This window comes from Amblyomma maculatum, chromosome 8 (genome assembly GCF_055883805.1).
Source record: "Amblyomma maculatum isolate TAMU_Amacu chromosome 8, ASM5588380v1, whole genome shotgun sequence".
NCBI classification, from domain to species: Eukaryota; Metazoa; Arthropoda; class Arachnida; order Ixodida; family Ixodidae; genus Amblyomma; species Amblyomma maculatum.
The window spans coordinates 15,525,915-15,542,645 of NC_139351.1; the positions used below are offsets into that span (position 1 = coordinate 15,525,915).

The window sequence follows — 16,731 nt, forward strand, 5'->3', positions numbered from 1 at the left end:
CTAACTTTGCTGTTATTATTTATTTTGTTGCAGTTATCTATCGAGGATCCCGGTGCAGTCTTATGACTATGGGACCCTCGTCTGTATTTTTATGCATTTTGTAAATATATTCAATTTAATAAACTTTCACTTTCACTTTCACAAAAAAAAAAAAAACTCCAGCCAGATTTTCTTTTCCTAGGTAAAAATTCATAGTTTGTCGCCGCATATTTAACATAGCATATTCAGTAGTGAATGACGCATTGATTAGAAAACTCAAGCTTAAAATTTGCAAATCATTTTTCTTGATTTGCCACGTCAATACCGCAATTGACCCCGTGATCATTGTTTGGGAGAGAGTGGCGGTGTAGCGTTGTCTCCGTATACACGCAAACTGAAGCTTGTCTGATAAATGCACCGAAGGTTATGACAGCTGTGCTTAATTTTAATAGAATATAGTTAAAGGCCCCAATCTTCAGAACATGTGGTGTCGCCGTTGACCTCGAAATATGGCGAACACAATTCTAGCCCCAAGTTAAGTGATTACTGGTTATGCGAGTGGAGTGACTAACGGACACGGGCGAGCACCCGACAGGGAAGCTGCCAAAAGGAATTCAGTTATCTGTCTCGTAATACCCTTAAAAGCAGTTTTAAGAGTTCCGTTAATTCTTTTAGAATTGAGACTTCTAAGAGCGCAATAGAAGTGACATGGCGTCTTTTGTATTACAACGTGGCATCCACGGATAGAGGCCAAATTTAGCCTCTCCTCAGTATCCCGTTAATTGTCCGAATATGTCTTCACTTTATTAGAACATGGTACTTAAAGGTAGAGGCCAACTTTAGCCTGTCCTCAGTTTCCTGTTATTCTTTCAAATATTTTCTTTCACCAGGTGCACGTGGGACCTCCTCTGGAGTTAGTAGTTGCTTCGCTGTCTTGTACTGTTTTCGATGACTGCCACCTTTTTCTGCCGAATAACGAAGACACTCTTGAGGCGAATGTAGCCCTTGTCACTGGGGAAAAGCTGGGAATTGCAAAAGAAAAATGCTCCGGTTGCTGCGGGCACATGTTATTCTAGTAAGACGAGCAGTAGGTTGGCTTGGCATGTTGTACGACTTTTGCGTAGGTTCCTTTTTCCAGAGGATAGTGTGAAAGGTTTGCAGAATATTTTAGTTTGCAAATTCTCAGGTGAGTGACTGCACTGCGTTCGCTTCTCTTGCTAGCTGATCGTTGATCTTGTGCCGTGACTAATCCGCTTTTAAGGGTATTACGCTACAGATTATTCGCTATGAGGAAATTGGCCGTAATGTAGCGACTAGTGACTACAGCATGTAGTACAGCTCACTGTGCACATTTACAGTTATTTGATGGTTCTCCCTAGATTATTAATGATAAAGCACGAAGCATGCACTCCCTGCACTCTGGCAGCGATTCGGGAGTGGAACAGCGAGAAGTTGCTTACATGTCTAATCGGCCTATAATGTCATCTGCTTCAGCCGTATAGTTGAATCTGCGTCATGTTCTGTGACATGGCGCCTCCCACTTAGAGCGCGAGCCCGAAGTGGCGTCACAATGCCACTATTATGCTGAAATTCGGTGCCTGAGACAGCGATAGATCGCGTGGCGCGGATCGAGCTGTAGAGCGCTGAGCGCTTACTGGACAAAGAACTGATGCCGGACGGTTGTGACGGTTGTGTTCCTTAGCTTTCGGGCGAAGGTAAGCCCGCTATCGCACGCCCACTGACTACCTAGCACAAACATTGGCCTCTGCGGCGGCTTCGGGCACCCGCTTGGACACCGGGAAGGTGCAGATGTTTAAAACTACAAACGACTCTGAGAATCGAGCTTATTCCACCCGATCGACCGACGCGAGCATGAAAAATACTAGCGACGGCTGTGCACAGGAAAAAAAACACTGTAAATACAGCGGACGAAGCGATACGAAACTGTCGAAGGTACACCTTTTTATCACTCACATGTTACAGCTGTGAAAAGATCCAGTATTAAAACATTTTTATTATCTTCAATATTATATAGGTTTACTTTTTAGAGTATTTTGGGCGAGGAAAGTGAAAATTGCCCATTTTATTTGCGAAAACCCCCGAATAATAGGCAACCATGGGACTGCCATGATGACGCTACGCGAGTGTTGCTCGACCTACTCGCCGCGCTTTACCCCCTTGGTCTTGCCTGATAAGCTACGAATCCAAGTTTGTATACAAATACCGGCGTATTCTAGAGAACCAAAAATAACTCACCTCCCCCATAATCCTGACGTGAAAATATTCGAAGTAAAACTTCCTGCCTTCCCGCCCCTTCTCTCAAACGTCTGTTGATTGGTTTGTGGGGTTTAACGTCCCAAAGCGACTCAGGCTATGAGAGACGCCGTAGTGGAGGGCTCCGGATATTTCGACCACCTGGTGTTCTTTAACGTGCACTGACATCGCACAGCACACGGACGCCACTCTGTTTCGCCTCCATCGAAACGCAGCCGCCGAGGCCGGGATTCGATCCCGCTTTCTTGGGCACAGTAATCGAGCTCTGTAATCTCTCCGCCACCCCGGCGGGGCCTCTCAAACGTCTGTAACCAAAAGGATAAGCATTTCGATATTGCATATACATCCCGTTTAAAATGTAACTGAAGCACTTGCTACTATTCTTCGTGAAGAACGGAAATCTGAGCTAGTTGGTGCATTGCAAGATCAAAAAACAGCGCGGCTACTTGGGACAAACAGAGAGGAGAATAACGTACGAGCGCTGACTAACAACTGAAGTTTATTCGAAAAAAGCACAGGTAATATACACTGTTTTTCTCAAGAACCAGGACGCATGCGCTCCCAAACAAGCATCAGTCTAATCATGGGAATCTAAATATACAATCTCAGTGTCATGCAGAAGCACCGATGGCGTGCTCACGCAACTATCCCCTTTTCTATGGATGTGATAGGCTTCCGATAACTCCCTGGTTAGTTGATCCTTATGCCTGTAGATTACATTAGTGTTGTTAAAAAGAGGTATGCATAGTTTTTTATCAGGATATCTCGGATCATTATTTAAAGGGCAGTCCCTGTAGTGCAGGGCAAGGTTCGAAGATGGGGCATTTTTCAAAAATGCCCTATGTTGGCGTAGACGGGTGTTGATACATTTACCTGTTTTGCCCGAAGTTTTGTGTGCAGCCCACCCTTGGCAAGGAAGAGAAGTTGTCGCTTGGAAGGTCTGTGTCTCGCCAGGCCAAAAAAGAGGAGCAGCCGAGGTGCATGGTTGATTGTGTGGAGGCTATGAAGGGGACTGAGGGGGGGCATGTGAAGGGGTACAGCTTTGCCCCGCTGGTGAATTTCATGTCATCTGAGGATTTGAGGCTATTGGTTTCCGATAAGAAAGGTCATTTTGTTGTTGTGCCAGGGAATATTTTCACTGAAAAAGCAGGGGCTGCCGTCGCAAAAAACTTTAAAAAAGTCCGACTTAACATTAATAGGCAAAAGAGTGAAGCTTTGAGGTTATTGCAGGAATTAATGAATTTGGAACGCCTTCGGGAGTCTGTTAACAAGTCAGAGAGAAACTGTTTAGAAATTTTCTTTTCTGCCAAACCCCACAAGCCGGGAATTCCTTTCAGATGCATAGTTACGGAACGCGCCTCCTGGCAACACTCCTTATCGGGTTTCTTGCAGAAATGTTTGGACACGCTTGTAGTTGATGACCCTTTTTTGGTTTCTAATTCAGTGGCGATTGTAGAGTATTTGCAGTGTCATAACCCTGGTTCAAGTGGAATGTTCAGCATTGACGTCCAAGATTTGTTTTATTCTCTTCCTCAGGATAGGCTCCTGCAGTATGTTAGAAATTGTATAACGAGTGATAATGATGAAGAAGAGTTTATTTCGGCTTGTGGGGTGTCTGTTGAATCTTTTTTGGAACTGTTAATGTTTTATTTGCAGTCGACTTTTGTGGAATGGGAGGGTGAACTGTATGCTCAAAAAGCGGGGGTGTGCATTGGTTCAAAAGTAGCACCCATACTAAGTAATATTTTTCTTTGCTATGTGGATAGGGCAATAACAAGTAGCTTGGGGGAAGGTGTAAAACAGGTTTTTAGGTATGTTGATGATTATTTGATTTTTGTGCAGGGGGACTTAATGGAGCAGGTTGGTGAAATTTTGAGGGTCTTTGATAGTTGCGGGCAGGGTTTGAAGTTTACTTTCGAGGTACCGAGCGCCAAGCAGTTGCAATTTTTAGATTTAAGGTTAGTATTAAAGTTAGATCATGTATGCTGGGCTTTTCGGCAGCGCTCGGAGAAACCGTTACTTAGTTACAAATCAGCCCACTCAAAATTGGTAAAATGTGGTATAGCTGTCGCGTGCTTAGTGTCTGCCCTTTCAAAATCGTGTGAGCATGAAATGATTACTAGTTTTGGACAGCAGATTGACAGATTAAGATTGGCGGCATATCCGGATCAGGTAATCTCGCTTGCCTGTAAAAAAAAATTTAAGAAAACTAAAGTCGGTAGATAGCTCTCAGCCACAGGAGCAGGGCAGTAGAAAGAAGTACGCAGTCATCCCGTACGTACACCGGTTGTCGCATAGGTTAAGGAACATAGGATCAAGATATGATGTTGATGTAGTATTTTCAGCCCCCCCAAAATTTGCCAAGATATGTGCCATAGTGGACAGAAGAATGAAGGATCAACAAAAAATAAGCGAGAGGAGGTCAAGTAAAATAAATCACCAGGTTAAGTTCGTACCATATGCTGAAGGCGTGGTGTATGACATTGAATTTTCTTGCGGAAAGAGGTATATTGGCCAAAGAGGTAAATGTATCAACACCCGTCTACGCCAACATAGGGCATTTTTGAAAAATGCCCCATCTTCGAACCTTGCCCTGCACTACAGGGACTGCCCTTTAAATAATGATCCGAGATATCCTGATAAAAAGCTATGCACACCTCTTTTTAACAACACTAATGTAATCTACAGGCATAAGGATCAACTAACCAGGGAGTTATCGGAAGCCTATCACATCCATAGAAAATGGGATAGTTGCGTGAGCACGCCATCGGTGCTTCTGCATGACACTGAGATTGTATATTTAGATTCCCATGATTAGACTGATGCTTGTTTGGGAGCGCATGCGTCCTGGTTCTTGAGAAAAAAAGTGTATATTACCTGTGCTTTTTTCGAATAAACTTCAGTTGTTAGTCAGCGCTTGTCCGTTATTCTCCTCTCTGTTTGTCCCAAGTAGCCGAGCTGTTTTTTGATCTTTATTTTTTGTGAGTATCAGCTCCTCAGGCACAACGTAGACTCAGAACATTTGTTGCAAAACAGGCGTTCTGAGGACAGGAATCCATTTTTTTTTCTCTTAGTCGAAGAGAAACGACAGAACCATGTCAAAGGTACGATAAAAGTTTCCGCACTTCTGTCAACGCAGAACTTTTCTTATGTTCTGTTATACTTCTCTATAGTTGTTTCAGCGGTACGTTTTTGTAGTCGGTACGTGTGTAGTACTTTTCTGCTGTAACAACACAAAATGATGACGTTACTGCATAAATGTATGTTGTCACAGTATGATTTTCAGTTTAAAAAAACCGGACATAAATATTGCTGTGACAACAAAGAATGTTCCGTACTTTTTTCCTACTGGGCAAGTTTGGAAAAAGTGGCGTTAACTTTAGTTTAATTAAGGCCATAATGATTACATAGATGATATTGCCGCGAAACCTTCAAAACAGTATTTGTTGTTTTTTAACAGCCACCGGCATACAGGCTTATCACTCTGATTCTGGACCGCGTATCAGTTCCGCAATCTTTGTTTGTTAACGCTCGATGTCGCGAGTCACACCTTTATCAGTTTTGTTGTAGCGCAAGATGCACCGAGATCTGTCTCGAAGGCTCCGGCAACTCGGGTGTCTTTCCACAATGTTCCAGCCCGTGCTGGTAGCTGTTTGCGACGTTATCTAGATTGTTCTGTGCACCTTTAAATTGAGCGTTGCCGTGTGTGACGGGATTCTTTGTTCGACGACCGACGAGCGCGTTTGTTTCTATCGCCGCCGCCGAGTTGCTTAGTTCTTTTGCGGGCGCAAGTCAGCCCAAATAAAGAGTTTCTTTAGTGCAATCATTGACCCTTCATTTGTGTCGTCGACCTCGTCACCACTACCTGACATCTGGTGGAGGTGCTGCCCTTGGTCCTTCTAGTGAAGACCTCAGCCCTATTCCTGTCGCCCTGGGCGACCAACCTACAGGTCACCGAGCCAGCCGCCCGTTTCAAGGCCTACAACCCGAACACTGTCTGCTGCCTGACCCCATTCGATCTCGGAAGGCATCGACGCTGACAATGGCCCAGCCTACAGCACCGGTTGTTTTCGTCCAGCCGCGTGAGCCCCCCTGCTTCCATGGACGACCGGATGAAGATGCGGGAGACTGGATGGACCTTTTCGATCGTGTGGCAGAATTCAACGGCTGGAACGACGCCGCGAAACTTAGGCAGTCTACTTTGTTCTTCAAGGACATGCCCGAGTTTGGTTCGAAAATCATGAGGCAACTTTTAAGGATTGGGAGACTTTCAAGGAAGCGTTTCTGACTGCCTTTTCAAGCGCCGTCCGAAAGGAAAGAGCCCAGGCCCTCCTTCAGTCAAGACTTCAACTCCCTAACGAGCCTGTCCTAGCGTACGTTGAGGAGATGAAGCGCCACTTTCGCCGCGCCGACCCTAATATGACCGGAGGTGAGCGAGTCAAACTTTTATTGCGAGGCGTTAAAGAGTCGCTCTTTGCGGGTCTTGTGCGAAATCCGCCGAGAACTGTGGCGAAATTTGAAACAGAAGCGTCTACCATCGAGAAGACGTTGGACACCCGGATGCGCCACTACGAGCGACCACTTCAGCCGGACTACTGAAGCCACTACCCCAGCGCATCTCCAAGCGGAGAGAACCTTCGGGACCTCATCCGGGAGATCTTGCGAGAGGAGCTCCGCCGACTGATGCCATCATCGCAACCCCAGGTGGCGACGCTCGCGAAAGTCATCCGTGAAGAAGTCCAGCAGGCGCTGGGCGTTCCTGAAGCGACAGCTGCGACTGTTCCAGCACAAGAGGCAACAGCGATAAACTACGCTGGTGCATTACGTCGCCCTGCGCCCCGACGTGACGACTTTCCGAGCCCTCGCCGTTACCGCCCTGTTCCTGAAAACCGCCCCTTGGCCCCCGCCCGCCAAGCCTACCAACGACCCCCAAGCCCCAGAAAGTGCGACGCCTGGAGGAGGGGATCCCAAACGGTGCATGCATATTCTAGTGATGGCCTTATTATTGAAAAGTAGGTTAATTTTTTAAGTTCAGGTGGGGCAAGTTTTAGTTTATGTCTATGAAAGCAGAGTTTACGAAAGGCTGAGGAGCATACGTTTGATACATGTTTATTCCAGCTAAGGTTTTTCGTTATTGTAACTCCTAGATACTTGTACTCGCTGACTTCGGTCAGAAGGTGAGATGAAATATTGTAAGGAAATGAGAAGGAAGCCTTTTTGTTAGTTATCTTCATGTATACCGTTTTCTCTAAATTAAGCTTCATGTCCCATTTATTACACCATGTATGTATGTTCTGAAGATTGGAGTTTAGTAAAACTTGATCATCTTGGCAAGTAATTTGGGGAAATAAAACGCAGTCATCTGCAAATAATCTAATTTGAACAGGGGTAGTTATAACGTTAGTAATGTCATTGATATATATCAAAAAGAGGAGAGGTCCGAGGACGCTTCCCTGTGGGACGCCTGAAGTGACCGACAGGTGGTTTGAATAGCAATCATCATTACAAACAAATTGTGTGCGGTGAGAAAGGTATGAGGAAATCCAACGAATTATGAAATTAGGAAGACCAATAAGTTCAAGTTTGTAAATTTGTTTGGCATGAGAAATAACATCAAAGGCTTTGCTGAAGTCTAAAAAAATGACATCCATTTGACCAGCCCTATTTAGTACACTTGCAAAAGTATTAATGACAGAAGTTAGCTGAAAGACAGCGGAAAAGCCTTTTCGAAACCCGTGCTGATGGGGGGTAAGCTCCTTGTTATCATTTAGAAATGTAGTTATGTAGTTAGCTATATGCTCAGCAAGTTTGCAACATGTGGAAGTTATTGATATGGGACGATAATAATCAAGGCAGGATCATCCTTTTTCAGCACGGGCACAATCCGCGCTTTCCTCCAGTCGGAAGGAATGCTTCCTGTTTCAAACGATTTGCGGAAAATAACAACCAGGAACTCTGTGATGGCTTCTGCATAACGGCGCAAAAAAATATTCGGTATCCCGTCAGGTCCAGCGGACGCTTTAGTTTTGAGGTTGAGTAGCATGGAGAATACGCCACATGAAGAAACAATGTCGGGGGTCGAGTTGGGAGACATGGTACTGTGTTGAACAAATAAACCATGATGGGAAAACACACTCTGAAAATACTTATTGAATGCCTCAGAGATTTGCGATTTATCAGCAAGCTGCACACCTTGACATGATATGCGCGTAATTGTTTTTTTCTTTTTCGATAAAAATTTCCAGAATTTATGTGGTGAGTCACGAAGGAAATTTGGCAGGCTATACTGAAAGTAATTTTGTTTAGCCTGCCGCAAAGCGCTTGTGAAGTTAGCCTGATGTATTTTAACTATGTTTCGACAGGCACCCCAACGCTTCAGTCGTTTGATTTTTCTTTTCAAATGTATTATTTCTCGCGTGATCCAAGGAGTTTTTTTACACGTTTTCTTTGTTCTATTAGGAATGTAGTTATCAATGCAGTACGTACAGATTTCTTTAAATTTCTTCCAGTGTTCATCAACATTAGTTCCTCGAAACATGTCAAGGCGTAAGCTGAAGTAATCTAACACACTTTCATCATTAGCTCTGGAGAAGTTTTTCACGGAAATAATTTTGCTGGTTCACTATCGACATTTTGTTGAATGGGACAAGTAAAAACCCCCATGCAGTGATCAGATAACCCAGTTTCAACTGATACAGTGAAACGTTCTGTTCCTTGGCTGAGAAATACGAGGTCGAGAATAGATGCAGCTTCACCGTGTATGCGCGTTGGGTGCTTAACTCCCTGCTGCAAATTATGAATCAGCATAATTTCACACATGTATGAAGCATTTATGTCATTGTTTGTACTGAGGAAGGGACTATTCCAGTCAATATTTGGGAGATTAAAATCACCGACAAGGAATATTTTATCACGGCGAAATTTAGACATGTGATCGGCCAGATCACATAAATATTGAGGTGGTGAATCAGATGGTCTGTATACAGCAAAAAGCACGAACGATCTACTGCCGTACGACAGTTTTAAAGTCACACTTTCATGGTTAGCTATGCTGCAACGTGTGTGCCTATGTGTTTTGATTCACCAGGACCGCAACTCCCCCTCCACGTGTTGCTCTATCACGGCGAAAAACTTCATAAGAGCGGGGGGAAACAGTTTCATCATCAATATCATCTCGCAGCCAAGTCTCGGTTATAACTACTGCGTGTGGATTGTGAATCAACAAGATAGCCCCCAAAGCCTCCGATTTATTTACAACACTACGTGCATTAATATTAAGTAAGCGAAATTCCCAAACACGAGGTTGTGAAAGTCAGTCTTTGCTTTGATAACTGTTTTTGTCACCGAGTTGAACTCTGCTGTTATCGCTGTCATCCCAGGTGTAAAGCATTTCTTCGATTCGCAGCTTGTCATTTATTAAGGTAACTTTTTTTCCCTTCATCCCTTTCTGTTTTTGCGCTGTCCCACAGTAATTTACGCTTCCTAAGTGTGTTTCGTGAATAATCGTTCTGTATTGAAATATTACTGCCTTTAGTTTATTGCAGTTTTTAAAGAGTTCTTGCTTTTCGTTATAGCCCTGGAAGAACACAATTACAGGGCGGTTTGTTGCCTTTTTGGCCAGCCTGTGTATTCTGCCCACAGAACTGCAAGATACCTTAAGCTTTTCTGCAAAAACTTCAGTTAGAACCTTCTTTTTCAAGTCAGCCTTAGATTCCCCGGGTTCCTCTTTTACTCTAAAAACAATAAGGTTTGAGCGGCGGCTCCTGTCTTCTAAATCAGTTATTTTCGCCTAGAGTTCATATATTGTTTGTTCTAGAGTGTCAATCCTGTTTGTGTGCTTCTGCAAGGCTGTAAACCTTAGTCTAGTATCATTCATGAGTTTTTCAATATTGCTCTGTTGCTTTCTCAAAGCTCTCACTTCAGTGGCTAGGCCTTTTTGCCCTTCAAGTAATTCTTTCAGCATTTCATTAGTATCCGGACCGGGATTAGTTTCAACGTCTCCACATAGGAGCAGTTTGCACATACAAAAAGCATTGTAGGCAATTTCAACGAACTGCTGTGGGCACGGCAGGACCAGAAGACAGCGGCAATCACTTTTAACAGAACAGTAATCGGTACTAACCTGCACAAGCAGAAGAGAAGCTTGGGAGACCACATGCCTACGCTGGTTCCGCCGCGCCCACTGAAGACAAATTCCTGTTGACGTTCTTTTAAAGGCGATTCGGACAAGGTCACGTGGTGGCTAGGTGGCGTTCCAAGCTTGATGTCACGCGGGAATGGACAATCAAAAAGAAGAGGCTCCAAAGGTGACGGTGCAGCCAGAAAACACGTGTCGATTGCTGATCCATTTACTGCAGTCGTTGATGCGGCAGAACTGGGTAAAAAAACCTGCACAAAGCAGAAGAGAAGCTTTTGAGACCACATGCCTACGCTGGTCCCGCTACGCCCACTCAACGGGTGCACTAGACCAAACACGCCTATGGTTTCTCGAAGCACAAGTCACCGACGCCTAGGCGCTTCATCGTTAAGCTCTACGGTGCAGTACAAGAAGCCTAGATGTAAGTTCGAGGGCCACGTGGACGAGAGTGGTTGAAGTTGTGGGTTGTCTCAGGCGTAGCTGCAAAATAACCATAAATGAACGCTGCAAAAAAAAAAATATATTACCAGGACTATCTGTTCTCTCCTTTAAAGGGTACTCTATTGCACAAGAACCCTTATTGTGGCAAAGCTGCATTTACAAGCTGTTAAAATAAGTCCCTAGAGTAGAATAGACACCTCCTCCAGATCAGTACCTATTTTTCAAACGAACTTTTTACGAATGTGGCCGAAGTGCGCCTTTTACAACATAAACAAGGCAACTCTGTAAACGGCTGCACTAGACTAAAGACGCCTATGTTTTCTCGAAGCACAGGTCACCGATGCCTAAGCGCTTCATCGTTAAGCTCTATGCTGCAGTACTAGAAGCCTAGATGTAAGTTCGAGCGTCACGTGGACAAGAGTGGTGAAAGCGGTGGGTTGTCTCAGGTGTAGCTGCAAAATAACCATAAAAGAATGCTGCAAAAAATTACCAGGACATTTGGTTCCCTCCTTTAACAGTCACTTGTGAGAGATTTTGTTCATTTCAGTACAAAGCAACTCGGGAACGATTGCAAAAATATGAGACGCGTTCTAGTGTTTTGCAGGATGTCTTATGTTGCTTTACTTGGCCCTACTTCACTTCACTTCACTTTATTCACCTTAAAGGCCCCCTTCCGGGGGTATTACATAAGGGGTGGGTTAATATATACAACAATAATAAATACATGTCATTGCCTTACGATAAAAGTAGTTATAGCATGTAAAAAAGAAGATGGGCACATGATAGTGGCGACGTTGGTGGGGAGGGCATTCCAGTCCACAGCAGTGCGGGGGAAAAAGGAACCTGAAAAAGTTGCAGTACGAGATAGGGGCCGGGCAATCTGAAACGGATGTGCGGTGCGGTGAGATATGCGGGTCGGATGAGTAATGTAAGGTGTTTGATTCAGAGTGCTGTGGTACAACTTATGGAGTAAACAAAGGCTCGCGATGCGGCGGCGAGCTTCGAGGCTTTCGAGACCGGAAATATTCTTCAGGGATGAAACGCTGATGGTATACGAATATGCAGAATGAACGAAGCGGATGGCGCGGTTTTGGACTGATTCAAGTGCATTTGTTAGGTACATTTGGTGAGGGTTCCAGATGGGACTAGCGTACTCAAGTTTAGGTCTGATAAGTGTTTTATAAGCCAGAAGTTTAACGTGCTGCGGTGCATGACGAAGATGACGTTTTAGGAAACCTAGAGATCTGTTGGCAGAGGATATGATTGTGGTGATGTGTGTTCGCCAGGAAAGATCGCTAGACAGGGTTACACCGAGGCACTTGAAGGATTGAATGCTTTCTATGGGTGAATTAGCAACTGTATAGGAAAACATAAGGGGGTTGTGATGACGTAGGAATCAGACGAGTTTGCATTTTTTGGCGTTTAGCGTCATTAACCAGTTGTTACACCATTCATGGACACAGGTAAGGTCATTCTGAAGGGCCATTTGATCACAAATGTTAGTAACGGTACGATAAATTACACAGTCATCGGCGAAAATGCGAATATTACATGATACTTGTAGTGCCAAATCATTAATGTAAATTAAGAACAAAAGCGGGCCGAGCACAGATCCCTGCGGAACGCCGGATGTTACAGGCAGGGTGCCTGAGCTGTGATTGTTAATAGAAACGAACTGAGATCGGTTAGCAAGGAATTCTTTAATCCACTCTAGAACATTGGGGTTTAAATTTAAAAGGGCAAGCTTTAGTAATAGGCGTTGGTGTGGTACTTTGTTAAATGCCTTTGCGAAATCTAAGAATAATGCATCGGTCTGCAGGTTGCGGTCAAGGTTACTATGCAAGTCAAAAGTGAAAATTGCCAATTGGGTTTCGCAGGAGAGACCCTTGCGAAACCCATGTTGAGCCGGATGAAGGAAGTTGTGGCAATCTAGAAAATTTATTACGTGAGAATAGATGACGTGTTCCATGATTTTACAAGGTACGCTTGTTAAGGAGATGGGGCGATAATTTAGTGGAGAGTCCTTTGTACCTGACTTGTAGGCCGGAATGACCCTCCCCACCTTCCAGTCGGCCGGTAGGGTTCCTGTTGAAAGCGATTGAGAAAACAACAATGAAAGATAAATGGCTGAGGTGTGTTTCGTGTTTTTAAGCACTTTAGAGTTTATTTCGTCCACTCCTGCGGCTGATGAAAGTTTAATTCTGTCAATATGGTTTATGATGCCTTGCACAGTAATTTCGATGGGTGACATTGCTGGTAATGATACGCTAGGCGGGGTAGGCAATGAGGAATCAGTTTCATCTGTGAAGACGGAAACAAACGCACGGTTAAATATGTCAGCACATTCGTCATCAGTGGCTTCCTCGCCCGCGGCATTTGTAAGAGCGGTGGGGCACGTTGCTTGCGGGTTTATTATTTCCCAAAACCTCCTGGGGTTGTTTTTTAGGATATTTGGTAGGTCATTGTGAAAAAAAGCACGTTTGGCGGAGCAAACTGCAGCATAATAAGAGTCCTCAGCTGCGTGGTACCGTTCCCATGCTTCAGCACTTGAGTTCCGTTTTGCTGTACTATAAAGTCGTCTTTTTCTTCTTTCTAATCTTTTCAGATTGTGTGAGAACCACTGCTTCTGGCGGTTTGCGCGAAAGCTGATACAGGGAATAAATTTGTTTGTTAGTTCGTTTATCTTGTTTTTGAAAAGTGACCAGTTATCAGTAAGAGACCGGAGATGAAACGTGGATTGAAAACAGGGCAGAAAAGCTTCGTTGTTGATTGCTTGGTAGTTTCCTTTGTCGTACAGGCGGATGGTTTTCTTGAACGTTTGGCGGGATGCGGGCGAGAATTTGAACGTGGAATGAATAACTCTATGATCACTGATTTCACGCAAGTAAGTAATCGAGGATAAGCTTTCAGGGCTGTTGGTTAGTGTTAAATCCAGGATGTTTGAAGATCCTTGGGTAACCCGAGTCGGTTCAAGCACCATTTGCCTGAAGTTGAAATTTAAGCAAACATCTACAAAGTTTCTTGCTTCAGGGTTACCAGCTGTTAATGGACCTACGTTTTTCCAATTTATACTCGGGAAGTTAAAGTCTCCAAAGAGAAGCAGTTGAGCATTGGGGTGTTTCGTAGTGATTTGGACCAGAACATCGTTTAGTTTAGGTGCAAAACCGGGATTGCTGTTAGGGGCCCTGTAGCACACGCCAAGCAGAACGGTTTGCGGTGGAGCGTTGCATTTTAACCATAATATTTCCAGATCTGAAGTTATGTTAACAACGGAACATGCTATTTGGTTGTTAATGGCAATAAGCACACCTCCTCCACGTGTGCCTTGACAATCTTTACGGTACACAGTAAAATCGGGTAAGTCATCTAAAACTTCATTATCACTGATGTCGCTTGTTAGCCATGTTTCCGTTAGGATTAATACGTTGCTGCCGGAAGATAAAGAGATTCGACAAGGCCTCGCGCTTTGGAAGGAAACTGCGAGCATTAGTGTAGATTATGGATAAGGAAAGGTTATCTCGAAGGCTAGTCCGCGGCTGCTTGCGCGCTTTCCGACGGCGAAAGGATTCCTATGTGATTTCTTTAACTGATTGTGAACCTTGGTCGAAAATAAACCGTTTGGGTCCCATGTGTAGCTTTTTGTATCGGAGGGAAAATGGTCCAGACTTAGCTTTAGCAAAAGCCACAAGGTGCTTCCGTGCATTTCGAACGGGTCGAGAAAAATCTTCTCCAATACTAAAATCAGTGTCTTTAAGCTTAGGGCCTTTGGAGAGTATGATTCCTTTTGTTTTGAAAGATGACAATTTCACTATTATTGGTCTCTGGCGGTCTGTGCTGTGGCGGCCAAGGCGGTGTGCGCGCTCTATGTCTTTAGGCTGGATTATCAGATTGAGGCTGTCAAGGCAGTGCTGAATGATATTTTTTTCTGATTGCTCGTAAGATTCTTTATCATTTGGGTCAGGAAGCCCATAGAACACTAAGTTATTTCTTCTCGAGCGGTTCTCGAGATCATCGAGATGTGTATCTAACTCAGAAAGCTGCAAAGTCATTCTATCTGTGTTGGATTGAAGGGTTTCTACTTCTGTTCGCAGGGTGTTAAGACATTCACATTTGGTTTCAAGATCAGCGATTCGATTGCTTAGAGCAGATATTGTTTTATCTGTTGCTACTAGTTGATTTTTGAGGTCATGTATTTCAGTGATAAGTTGTGATTGTCCGGCGGACAACTTTTGTAGTTCACTCAAAACTGCATCAAGGCCACCTGGTCCCGGGTTGGTTTCTACATCACCCGACAGCACTAGTAAAGCGCGAATGACATCGACACATTCGGCGGCAAGACAAAAGCAACACTGCGGGCTCAGCAGCTGTACCAGGCAATAATTACTAGTTTTATTAGTGAAAAGCGTATATGGACCACCAACCTGCATGGTAAACATAAGCGGATTAGCGGCCCGTGCGGAGGCACAGCCGCAGAGCCCACAGTGTGCCGAAGGTGGCTGTCGCTCCTTTATAGGCAAGCCGTACGGTGCTGTCGGTGACGATGGTGCTGCGGAGGTAGTTTCGTTGGTCCAGCGTTCCACAGGTGGCGCTGCCGGGGGTTTCCAATTGTCGGTGGCGACTAGGTGTAGTGCACCAAGTTCGCTTTCTTGATGGGGCGTCCGGATGACTGCTGTGTAGCCAGATGTCCCTGCCGTCCAGGCTGGCACAAGAACAAACGTGACGATTTGGACAATGACCTGCATGGCGAACATAAGCGGATTAGCGGCCCGTGCGGAGGCACAGCCGCAGAGCCCACCTACAATCCAAGTAAAGGCTATGATGACATTGCGATGCCAACTTACGGCGTGTGCTAATACCTGTGGCTCCTAATTCAAACTGCGTCGAATTTGAGTTTAGCGCTCTTCGTTCTTCCCCAATATAATATCAAGATTGCGCGTTGCAGAATAGGCGTAGTTGGAGTAGTAAAAATTTTGGTCTATTGACGGCTGCGTGATGCCATACTACGCACGCAATATTGGTTCGGCGATTAGGCGTAGTGAGGTAATTCAAAGTTTGCTGGATGTATCTTATGATGTAACTTAATTTATTAAGTTACATCATAAGATAGATTCAGCCGATTTCGCAAAAAGGAACGTTTTATTTTACATGAGCTTCAAACTCTGGACTTTTGGTTTGACATCCGGCCTCGCTACAGGCCATAAAATGCATTTTTGTAGGACTTGGGAGCAAGTGGAGATTGATATGCATGTCGCGTTGTCTTTTGCATGCATCAGTGGCACCTTGCGATACTGTGCTGATGAATGTGTGGGTAGAAACATGCACCGAAGAACGCAATATTGTCACGTAGTGGTGACGAGGTCGACGACACAAATGAAGAGGGTCGATGATTGCAGTAAAGAAACTCTTTATTTGGGCTGACTTGCGCCCGCAAAAGAACTAAGCAACTCAGCGGCGGCGATAGAAACAAACGTGCTCGTCGATCGTCGAACAAAGAATGCCCGTCACACTCGGCAACGCTCAATTTAAAGGCTGCACAGAACAATCTAGATAACGTCGCAAACAGCTACCAGCACGGGCTGGAACATTGTGGAAAGACACGCGAGTGGCCGGAACCTCCGAGACAGATCTCGGTGCGTCTTGCGCTACAACAAAACTGATAAAGGTGTGACTCGCGACATCGAGCAGTAACAAAGATTACGGAACTAATACGCGGTCCAGAATCAGAGTGATAAGCTTGTATGCCGGCGGCTGTTAAAAAAACAACAAATACTGTTTTGAAGGTTTCGCGGCATTACTCCCCCCTTAAAAAACATCGCCTCGATGTTCCCAAAACAAAGACACTTAAACATAAACACTGCAAAATTTAAACACCACAGATTCATTAACGCGCGTAATATGGC

The 16,731-nt window shown here is 44.6% G+C and overlaps 1 protein-coding gene across 1 annotated transcript; it reads right to left on the minus strand.

Annotated features, from left to right (window-relative positions):
* Nucleotides 1-14,400: 14,400 nt before the first annotated feature.
* Nucleotides 14,401-15,258, minus strand: LOC146180602 (uncharacterized). The gene has a single exon (XM_084577813.1). The coding sequence runs from the start codon at nt 15,256-15,258 to the stop codon at nt 14,401-14,403; it is 858 nt and encodes a 285-aa protein (XP_084433939.1).
* Nucleotides 15,259-16,731: the final 1,473 nt, after the last annotated feature.

Excerpts from the sequence above, each read along its gene's own strand:
- LOC146180602 (XM_084577813.1), bottom strand. The coding sequence starts at position 15,258 with ATGCAGGTTGGTGGTCCATATACGCTTTTCACTAATAAAACTAGTAAT.